General features: G+C 36.7%; 1 protein-coding gene across 1 annotated transcript; it reads right to left on the bottom strand.

Moving 5' to 3' along the window:
* Window positions 1–2,508: 2,508 nt before the first annotated feature.
* Window positions 2,509–8,158, bottom strand: LOC110750460 (alpha/beta-Hydrolases superfamily protein). Its single transcript, XM_021950799.2, has 9 exons — window positions 6,759–8,158; window positions 5,531–5,607; window positions 5,194–5,299; window positions 4,717–4,809; window positions 4,535–4,600; window positions 3,950–4,095; window positions 3,546–3,654; window positions 3,089–3,153; window positions 2,509–2,890 (listed from the first exon to the last, which is right to left on the bottom strand). Exons 1-9 carry the CDS (start codon window positions 6,966–6,968, stop codon window positions 2,743–2,745), a joined length of 1,020 nt encoding a protein of 339 aa, XP_021806491.1. The 5' UTR covers window positions 6,969–8,158; the 3' UTR covers window positions 2,509–2,742.
* Between the last annotated feature and the right edge of the window lie 3,731 nt (window positions 8,159–11,889).

Below are 11,889 nucleotides of genomic sequence, written 5' to 3'. Positions count from 1 at the left end.
TATCTTTTATGAGTAATAATCTACCTATTATATTTTATGGACAATAATCTACCTATTATATTTTATGGACAATAATTTATCTATCATTTTCTCGTATTAGTCATATGATGTAATGTATGTAGGCATGAAAATGTTAACGTACATAATATCATCTAATTAACATACTTTTTTTATTTCCTATGGCATTGTACCTATTAGAATATATTATATATTGAAGGATATTAAGTAAATATATATAATTGGAGGGTGTAGGTATAAAAACATTCATTTAGGAGGTTAGGAGGGAGTATTTGAACTAATTTGATTGTAAGCAATTATTACAGGAGTGCAAACATAAATGTGTAGTGAGATGTGTTATTCATTTGCATAAAATTAGGGGATGAAAAACAATCAGCCACCAAATAAAGATCTAGTGGCATGATTTGTAAATAAATCAACTTACATGGACACATTGTCATCCAATTTTAGAATTGAATTTTACTTAAACGTTGTATTATTGGTGAGTTATCGTCTACGTTATTTGAGTTACAAGGGCCTATTTTAGCAAATAGTAAATTTGACTTAACCCCCCCCACTTAAATAGTAAACAAATTAAGAACATTTGTGATATTATCTAACAGAAACCCCCCACTTGGAGCAAGCAACAACAATTGATATTTTTACGTAGGGGGAAGAAGGGCACACTAATTACCAATAATTAACACACGCATGCAGCTAGCTAGGTACGTGAGAATTAATAATAATAAAACTTAATCAATCACCTGATCATGTGGCCCAGATTCCTCCCTCTGTGGTTCTGAAGATCGTGATGATGATGATGATGATGATGAACAAGAAGAATATCAGATTGAAATATAACCTCTCCTCCCTGCAATTTGCATTTGCTTTGCGGAAACAGCTTCCTGCCTTGATATATATATATTATTGGTATTGGATTTTCTGGCTCGGCTCTCTTTGGGTGCCCCGATGGTTTTGTTTAACTGCTAAGCAGCTTGTCTTTAGGGTTCTTGTTTGCATTTTGGTGCTGTTGCCTCCTCGCTTGTGTTTTCATTTGGCTAATTTTTTGTTTCTTTGTTTTGAGTTTTTTTAGTTATTTTGATGGTGATGTTGGTCGGCTGTTCCTTTGTCGTGTGGCCGTTTTTTCGGTTGGCTTTTGTTCCTTTTAGTTTGGGGAGTTTGCCTCTTGGCACTTCGGGTTGTATTCTTATTCTTTTTGTGCTGTCGACATACATTCATTTACTAAAATGGGCTTATTTGTAAATATAAAACAAAATGCGTCATGTAAAAATAATTACAGTTTAAGAACCTTTATACGTTCCATTTGGATGGAGGTACTTGGATTAGACAACAAAAGCTAAATTTGCTATTTTATTTAAATTAATTAAATTAAATGTATTTAGAATAATAATATATTTGGAAATTGGAATGTTACAGAAATCGACATATAAATAATAAACACGTAATCATAGGTGGTGGAAATTCGTCTGCCTAAATCCGGACACGAGATCGGAATGCCAAGTAATGAAATAAAAGCCCCATGAAACACATGGAGGATGGATGTGTGGAAAAAGCAAAGAAAATGGGAAGAAGGCTCTTTTGATTTTGACCGTCCAGGTGTGAGCTTTGTGAAGGAGTTGTGGACCATGAAGGAAGAATAACATGTTCAATCAAATTACAAATAAAAGTGGGTGGCAGCCAAATTTTCAAAGAAGATGGCAAAGGGTTAAAAGTGATGTTGCAATGTGTGAAGCTCTAAATGGCTTTTTTGCTAAGATTGAGAGGAACAGCTTTGTCTTAGTGTGAAAGTGTTGCGATCTTTCTTTCTACTTTTCTTCAAACTTATTCACACAAAAAACAAAAGTAATTCAGAAGTTGCGGAATTTGACATTGTTCAAAGAAATTGTGAGCACACTAATGGTTTGTACCAACCCCACCCAACATCTACCAGAAAAATTCATGCCCACCTTCCATCGTCCTACCCTCCCGTATACTCATTATTATTAGTTAAGTCGTGTTAAAGTCAATCGTCCACGCAATTGATCCCGGTGGAAATCACATAACGATTAGAAATCGTGTGGCGACTCACCTTAGCAAAAATCCTACCACATAAGCTAAAACCAGCCCTGCAGAGGCAGAGAATCACCAAAATTCAGAGCTAAAAGACAAGTTATAACGTGAGGCACTGCTTTTAACAGCTTTATTGGCACTGTCTTATGCGAATAATGAAAGTTCTTTGATGGTGCTGCCAAATTCAATCTTAAGATAAATCCCAAAAGGTTATGTTCACATGATAGGACAAGCAATTTGAATGTATCCAGAGACCTCAATTCAAGTGTATGGAAAAAATATGGTCGATGTAAATGTAGCTTTTCTGGTTTGTAGTATATAGTCTGAGAGGAGAATATGATGATAAAGTATCTCATATGAAGAAAAGATCAAGTGTTCAAACAAGAAACCAAACCTCAAAATCATCAGTTTGATTCCACAATGCCAAACCCAGAAAAAAGGTGCAAAATAATTTCTTTTCTTTTCTATTTCCTTTCCCGATGAGTTAACAAAAGAAGGGTGTTCGACACAATCTCAAACGGTGTGAGCAAAATAAGATCGAAATTCACTTGAAATTTTCTATATAGAAGAAGAAGAAGAAGACTGAAAGCTGAGAAAATTAAAGACAGGGAATAAATGGAATAAAACGAAAGAATTTAGAATTAAAAATGGAGGAAAATAGAGCAACACACTAAACTAATGCCACGGATCATCCCAGCCTTTAGGTCCCTCTCTCTTAACAAAATCAATAATGGCATGGACAGCTTCATCAACTCTGTTAGAAAGGGAGTGATTACCATATTCAATTTCAACTTTCTCTGCACCACCCATTGCTTTACACAATCTGCATGAGATCCATAATACCAACACAATTGTTTAATCACATCATAGATAAAACCCTTACACATGCACAGCTCCAGTGTGCACATGCAAGCACCACAGGAAAAGAGATTAGCATGCTGTTTTAAAGGCATTATTTTTTGTTTCTTCTTAAACAAAATGAAATTTATGTAAAATAAGCAAAATAGTTTCGGTATCTTACCTTTGGACCAATGCTTTCTTGTCAACATAGTCTGGCACATATTCATCGGCCATGGAATACATAACCTGCATAAAAAATATGACTGACTTAATTTGTACTCATTGATATTGCCATTCACTAAACCAGAAAGCAACATCCTTCTTGTAAAAGGTAAACAAAACGCATGCTTGTCACCAAGAGGCGCTTAATGTATTGACCATTTTTACTGAGCTGAATCCTTGAGCAATATTTCTATACCTTTGTCTTCCTGTTTTCTATCTTTTTTTCTTTTTTCCCCTCTAAAAGAGTTGTGTTATTATGAACTTGCCTGGCTGAAAATATAGTAATAGTCTTATTCTGAAATTCTTTTATTTACTTCCTCTGCTCAAGTTGTTAACATCTCGCCCAAAATACTTTAAATCAAATTAAGATACATTACAAACACTATTTCTTGCAAATAAGAAAATTAAATAAGGACCTGGCAAGGTGTGTTAGCCATGTGCCCAAGTCTCAACCTCAGCTGGTCGTCAGTAAGGTCAGAACTAAACAAGTCATCATCCCCATTGTATGCACAAAGAGAGTGATACCTGCAAGGCAATTTGTTCTTTAGACAATGAAAAATCGCAGCAAAGAAAGACAATATGGAACTCGGTGGCTGAGTAGCAAGACAATTTCTTAGCGTCATGGTGCAACAGATACATTGTACATCTCTATATAATTAGATCGGGCTCGTGCCAGATCCAGACCAGCCGAACCTCTTGTGCACCTCTTTGCATTTTAAAACCAATTCCTTCCAAATAAATATTATCCCAAAAACTGGTAATAAATAATTCAATTTCATATTTATTACTTCAGATAATGATAATATGGGTGTATACTCACCGATAGGCAGTTATTGGGGCTCCTGGATCTGCTTCACTTGGCAATAACTCCAACCCACGGCCTTCACTAATCATGGTTGAAGCCAAGTCAATCATAGCAGCTGTTTCGGGAAGAGTTGCTCTGTATTCCCGATCACTGACTGGAGCCTGAACATTTTAGTTGGCATTACCACCAAAGATTCAAGTAAAGGTGCATATAGCCAACAAGGGTAAAAGATGCCTCCGTAAGCAAGAAGAAGAACTTTCACATCAATCATCAGACAACAAATGAACGATAGCTTAACATGATGTACGCATACTACGAGTTAGAAAAGAAAAGACATTTATTTTATGAAAATATCTTAGTTTTGAGTGCAAATCTCTCTACCAGCATATTTTCAATCAACCACAACTTATAATCAATCAATTGATGGAATCAACCAGTAAGCGCAGAAAAGAAGGGAAGCCAACTTTACACCCAAATGACAAGATGATAATCTTTAACGCATTAATTACGAATGAAGTGCTTTAGCATCTTGAATTTATTCGCATTCAAATTTTCATATCAATATAAATTTAAAACTTCAAAGTATGGAAAGGGTACTACCTGCAGAATGGCAGCACGGACCGCTCGGGAGCATGCAGCATTTGTGCGCATGTAATGTACAATATCCTAGAGTCATAACCAAAAACATGGAATTGTAACTATAAGCCCCAAAAAGTGATAATGATGAGTGCAATGGTATCACACCCTCAGAAGTTCATGTCTAAGATGCAATCAACACAAACCTGACAGCCAGTACTATGGCCAAGCAGTACCACACCCTCAGAATCTTCTTTGTTTATAAAGTGACTGATCAGCTGATCAAGTTCCATTGCATCCTTCAATACAAAAGGCAATGGTATTTATAAGTAAAAGCACCAATATTTTGTAACTCAATGCCCAAACCCCAAAACCAGAGAACGATAAAATATCTGTACATATGTGTATTTTAAAGAAGTAATCAAAGCCCAATTTCAGCCCAACTTAGTCCAATTAAAACACAAAGATCAAACATGAATAATAGTCTCATAAATCTTGATGAAAAGGTCCAGACCAGTCACCATGGATCCTTAAACAAATATAGATACAATACAACTGAACCCTAACTGTCTTGCAACTTACAAGAATATATTGTTTCCCCTACTGTACATAACAACATAGGAAGCAGTGGATTAATCAAGACCTATAAAGAATACGAATGTGACAGGTTAAAAATAAGTTACTTGTTGCAAGCTTGAAGTGCCATATCCACTGTATGAAGATGACAAGAGTGGCTGAACAAGTGACCATTTCTCCTTGTCCAAAGCAATTGCAAGAGGTTCCAAGTAACTGTACACCAGATAAAAGAAAGATATAATAGGAATAAAACATTTTTAAAATTTGCTTTAAGTACCCAGCATCATTGTAGAGTGAATATCCCTTTATTAAATTAAGAAAATCACTCTGAATGAAAATCATGCATAAGATGTAATCTAGTCACACAAACAAACATTGGGATGGGAGATGGGAGACAAAATGTCACTACAAAAAGAAAAGAAGTTCACAAGCAATGTAACATACTCTGTTGCCAGAAAACCATCAGTCAGTCCACCAATAAAAATGACTTGTTGTCTATAATCACCTGTTTTAAACGCAACCTGCATGGTAAGGATAATTATCATTAACATAACATGTCATCAAGAAAATTAACGTATAAGCATGGAGGATAGAGTCCTAAAAGTGAGCATAGTAACTGAACTACACTAGACAACAATAACAAACAGCAATTAAATCAAAATGGATGATTTTCCAGAACAAAATAACTTAAATAAGTCATGCACTGCAAAAAGGGAAAAGATATCCGTAGTGTAGTCTGGTTGAATTAAGCTCATACTAAGGGAGTAACTTTTCTTTGTTTGAATGTTAGCCTTAATCGTAAAATCCAATTTACCTAATCCTATGAGCATTTTATACTCAAATTTAGTTTCTATATTTAACTGTACAAAACGTGCCCAACCGAAACCAAACCACTGAAACCAAAAGGTATGAATTAAAGAATAGGTAGAGTCTACAGCGTAGACACAACTGAACTTTCCAACAGCAGGTCTAGGTAACTTCTCTTTGTTTCCAAAAGCAAGACCACCGAAACAATTGAAATCTTGAAAACCCTATCATTCTTGAAATGCTGTTCGCTCATAGCTGCCAGCCACTGAACTACTTCACATATAATTTGCAAGTTACCAAAGCCTAAATTAACCTTCTCAACCAAGTTCCAGCCTTTCACCTCAAATCCTAATCTCAGTAATTGGCAGTTTTAATTTTACTCACCACATTCAAATCTAAAAGCCACCCCCACTAACATAATTCAGACTAGCTAATGCATAAAAATTGCGTTTTTTGACTGGCAATTGAAATTTTGAAAATACTATCGTTCTCGAAATGCCGATCTCTCATAGCCGCCAGTGAACTACTTCACATATACTTTGCATGTTACCAAACCCATCTGAACCTTTTTCACCAAAGTTCCTGCCTTTCACCTCAAATCCCAATCTCGGTAATCGGAAACTGCTCAAAAAAAATTTTACCCACCAAATTCAAATCTTAAAAGTACCCTTTCAACATAATTCAGACTACCTAGAAGTTAAAAATGGCAGTTTTCAATAACAAAATGGCATCACTCACCCCAATTCTTTCAAAAACTCCAACTTCCAACCAGAGATCGAGCTCTCAAAACTCCACGACCCACTAAAATTTGAATTAAATGCAGCACAATCCGGAAACAAGAACATAGAATTCCAGACTGACATACCTGAATAGGCTTTGGGCCGTACTTGAAGAGCACGCCTCGGAACTGGTTCTTCCGTACAACGGGACCAGAAAAGTCACCGGAACCGCCGGAGACAGAATCCGAGCCCATCTTGACGGACCCGGACCGGTCCGACCGGCCGCGGACCACGCCGGAGAACCACGAACCGGTCGAAGACGACGAAGAAGCAGACGAGGACGACGAGAGATTCATGTCAGAAGCTCCGATTGAATGCCATTATTATTATTATTATTTAATTGAATTATTTATTAGGTATGAATGAAAATATCAGGTGAAGATTTGGTAAGAAATGTGATAATTTGCAAATCCGCATCAAACTTGAGAGAGATGGTCAAGGTCCCTGCTCTCTCTCTCTGTGATTACTGTCGTTGCTGACGTGGCAATGGAGAGAGACCGGCTTGGAGATGCCACGTGGGTTTGGAAACCTTAAGTTCGAGTTGGCCCAAAAGGCTCTTTGGGTGGCCCGTGTGTTGCGATCCATTGAAATCACAAGAAAAGCCTGTACAACCCTCGCTTGCCTTAAAGCCTTTTCCCACCTCCATAAATACCATACCAGGCTCATCTCTTCCGCTCAGGCAATCTCTCTGTCTCTGGTTTTTCTCTACGGCAACAAGTTTGTTATTAAAGGTACAGTGGTCCAAACAATCATTTTTTCTTGTGATGAGGCATGCTTTGCTCTGCTTACATGTGTAATTTTCCGCAAAATTGAAATCCTACATGTGTTTTTCTCTTTTCTTTTTCTTCTCGGGTCAACCTGAACAGCATCAACATGGATCCATTTTTCCGGCGAAAAGATAAGGTTATTGTTATAATGGGAGCCACCGGGACTGGCAAGTCCAGGCTTTCCATGGACCTCGCAGCCCGTTTCCCTGTTGCTGAGATTATAAACTCTGACCAAATGAAAGTCTACAAAGGCCTGGACAAAGTCACTGAGGAGGAGTGTAGAGGCATACCTCACCACTTGCTAAGCGAAATCGATCCAAACTCAAACTTCACGGCCAATGATTTCAAGCACATCCAATCGATCTTCATCGCCGGTGGTTCGAATTCCTACATCGATCGGACGGTGGGTTTGCTGGATAAGGTCAGGAGAACTGAAGATGACGAAACCCGAGCGGCTATTTCTAAAATTAAAGAAAGCGCTTGCCAATTGCAAAAGATCCGTCGCCTGCAGAGCCGACAGAACTGGAACATGCACCGCCTCGATCGACGCCACACAAATTTTCTTCAAGCACCACGTGGAGGCCGATCAAGCATGGGAAAAACTCGTGGCAAAACCCAAGCTCCTACATAGAGGAAGTGCGCAGTGGGCCCTGGCCCACATACATAAATCTCCATTTGACATGATGCCACGTGGCAGGCTGCAGTTATTAGTTTTTTTGGGTTTTTAGCTTGTTTCTTTTTTCTTCTTTTTGATTGGGAGTGAATCCGTCCGTGCCATCGTTGTCTTCTTTGGGGATATCTCTTCTATAATGGAAGGCTTATATCTAAATTTTTCTTAATGATGAAATTTGATTTATGTGTTTTTTTTTAAAATTTATTTTGTTTTAATGTATGTTTATGTTATGTTAGTTTTTTTGTGTGATCATTTCAAAAAAAAGTCAGAATCAAAATTTGGACAAGATTTTTATATATATATTTTTTAAGTGATTAGAGTGAAGAAAAAAAACTAGCTATTTATTTCCCCGAAAAAAAAGACTTTTATTTGAAGAAAAAAAAAAGCGGGTAGAAAGAGCCCAAAATCCTTATTGAGGATAGCTCCAGCGGGTCTTTAGCATTTAGAGCCCAAAATCTATCCAATTGGGGATGCCTTTTCGGCCCAAACTAATTCTCCAAAATAGACGAGGACTGAGAACCGGTCGAAGAAGCAGACGAGGACCACGAGAGATTCATGTCAGAAGCTTCGATTCAATGCCATTATTACTATTATTTATTTATTAGGTATGAATGAAAATATCAGGTGATGATTTGGATTTAAATTTCAGCCAATGGAATTTTTTTTTAAATTATTAAAATAGCTTAGATTTAATATAGATCGTTAATTTAAGTAGCATTTAGAATACCAAAAAACAAAACGAATTCAATTGTTGCCATTGGATTCCAACGGTAACTTCACAGGAGAGCACAAGTGGCGCAACAAGCTGCCAAAAAGCAGCAGCAAAACAAAGCTGGGGCCACGTCAGAATCTTTTTACATGGGGGTTGTTTCAGATGCAGGTGGGCTCCATGAATAATTTTGAGTTTGGGCAATACTTGGACTGATATATGGGCCCCAAGTTTGGGTTTTCTCAAATTTTGGCCTCTTCATTTTCTTGGGTTGGGAGAGATTTTGGGCTATAATTAGAGATATTTTGAGTTTAGCCTCATGGGTTGGAGATGGCTTTGCTGTCTTTGTTGACGTGGCCATAGAAAGATATTTTTTTGTTTTTTTTCTTTGTTTGGTTCAGCCTGAAGATGCCACGTGGGTTTGGAAAGCCCTATGTTGGATTGAATTGGAGTTGGCCCAGCTATTTGTTTTTGGTGCTTTGGGTCTGGGCGTCTGGTGTGATCAATTACTCGCAATTTTGAAAATACATTATTTGCTCACTACACCCAACTAAATTGGAAGTATCACAAACAGTGGCGGTTCCAGGATCAAAAAGTCAGTTGGGCAAGACTTACATACTAAACTCAACGGTATGAGTGAATTTCATTAATAAACATCAAAAGATACACCTAGTCATGGACGACATAATGAGCTTTACCCTCAACAAAACCAAACCAATAATTATAATTCATCCATAATTAAACCCTAGAATACTCAATTTTAACAAAATCTCAAATCAAAGCTTTAGAATAATTCATTTCTAATCAAAGCCCTAATTGATTTCAACAAATTCTCAAAATTATAATTCATCCCTAATTAAACCCTAGAATACTCAATTTTAAATTAAAACTATAATTAAAGATATATAGCAAAGGAGAGTTAGAATAATACCTTGTTGGTGACAAAACGAGAGGAGAAGATGTTGTTGCCAAGTTGCCCACCCAAGATAATAGAATATGTAGCCAATAGAGGAATAGTTTGACCCCAAAAAAAAAAAAAAGGGAGAAACTTGCTGCTGTCTGTAGCAAAGAGAGAGAGAGAGAGAGAGAGAGAGAGAGAGAGAGAGAGAGAGAGAAACAAGAAATCTGAAGAGAAGGAGAGAAAAGATGGGACCACACGGATGGGCAACATATGGGTAGGGTTTGTTTTTAATTATTTTTATTTTTGGACTGGGCTTATAACATATAGGTATTTTATTTTTTGAAAATTTTTGGGCTGGGCAGGCACCCAGCTTGCCCTTTGCATAGCCCCGCCACTGATCACAAAACCCCAATCTTAAGAATTAGTTTTATTTTATTTATAATCTATTTAAAATTTAGGAAATTGTAAAATAATCAATAAACATAAAGGGCATAGCTTCCAGTGCGGAGATCGGCAAGGTCCTCAGTCTTTAATAACGGCCGAAGCGGCCTCACCTCCCGGACGAACTCGACCCTCACCCATTTATGCATGGATGTCGGTTAAAGTACCAATATAACCGGTCTTATCCAAAGTATTGAAAAATTGGTTACCCCTTTTATGAGTAATTCTTTAGCGCGATAGTCACATCGTCACGTAGTATTATCAATCTACTTGTATTATAGCATAATGTGATAACGTTGATGGTTACACCTAAAAATTTCACCCATTTTACAATTCCGGCTCACTTATCCTTACCCATTAGTTGTATTGGACTTTTATACTCTATGTTGTGGCCCAAGATTGGGAAACCTATACCTTCATTTCATCAAGGTTGGCCCAAAAGTTTCATCTTGGAGCAGCCCCGTTTGGAAGCTGGCAATACGTATAAAATGAAAGCTGATCAATTTGATTATTTATTTGACAAAATGATGTCTTAAAGTTGAACTAAATTCGAGGGTAAAGAGATGGGCGCACTACCTAATCGACTGGATTAATTCATGCCTGCAAATGCACAGAGTCAGTCAGATAGATATTGCAAAAAATGGGAAGATGCCATTTTCCACTAGAGTGGAAAATAGAGTGCAGCACAAAGCCAATATCAAAACCCAACTTCACTTCAGGGAGACTGATTCCAATCAATCGAAATTATTTCAAAAACCAGATTTCAACGCACATTCATAAATTACTTCTTACAACAATCCCAAAAAAACAAAAATTGACTTTTACCTGCCTATTCTATACCAACCAACAAGTATAGCATCTTTTGTTCAGTGGACAAGTTAGCTTAGGCAGGTTAGACCTAACATTTTCAACCACACTCATGCCTCACATCGTCTAACTAGTACATTGTTCATCCGGAGTAGTAGTTAGCTTGGTACAATGCCATTCCAAACTACCACCAGTGGCGGTCCTAAGGTTTTGGCCTTCTACCTTTTATGTATATTTATGTGATTTTTTTTTATTAGTTAAAAAGAAAAAATAGAACTCAAAGTCACAATTGTAACCTAAAAAGAAACAAAACAAAATGTAATCCATATAATAACTTTATACAATGCATCAAAACATCACTTAAATATCACTCGTCTTGACTCTTTCAATGCAAAAGTATCACTTCACTTTGCATAACCAAGTGTTTCTACCATGTCTTTCTCAATAGAAAATATAAGCAATAGTCTTGTGGGTTTTTACCTTCTTGTTCATCCTCCAAGAGCGCTCCCTCTGGCGGAAGATATTTAATAAACTGCTTTTTTTCTTCTTTTGTCGAGCATACCATAATTTCCTTTATGCTGCTAGATTTTAGTTTTAGTTTTTTTTTAGGAGCTCTCTAAAAAATTTCAACTCCAACCATACTCCCTAATTTGGAGAGCCATAAATACTTTACTTCTTTTTTAATTCATTTCCTGGTTACTATATAAAATAAAAAATATAAAAAAACTCCTTTATTGAGTTTCCTCTTTTTAATTTTAGAGTAAATAATTAGACTTTCTTTAAAACAATATTTGGGCTTAATATAATATCAATATAGTATATTGTTTTTTACAGTAACATATATATATATATATATATATATAAAGGTTTATCAAAATTGGGGCCCTCCCAAATTCCCAATTTGGAGCCCCTAGGCGAC

This window comes from Prunus avium, chromosome 1 (genome assembly GCF_965620075.1).
Source record: "Prunus avium chromosome 1, drPruAviu1.hap1.1, whole genome shotgun sequence".
NCBI lineage: Eukaryota > Viridiplantae > Streptophyta > Magnoliopsida > Rosales > Rosaceae > Prunus > Prunus avium.
Note: the sequence above shows the minus strand (reverse complement) of the source record. Positions and strands in the feature narration are given on the sequence as shown.

Coding starts and splice junctions, on each gene's coding strand:
- LOC110750460 (XM_021950799.2), bottom strand. CDS start 6,968: ATGAATCTCTCGTCGTCCTCGTCTGCTTCTTCGTCGTCTTCGACCGGT. Junction 5,608..6,758: donor ACGGCCCAAAGCCTATTCAG/GTATGTCAGTCT, acceptor CTTACCATGCAG/GTTGCGTTTAAAACAGGTGA. Junction 4,810..5,193: donor GCACTTCAAGCTTGCAACAA/GTAACTTATTTT, acceptor TTTGTATTGAAG/GATGCAATGGAACTTGATCA.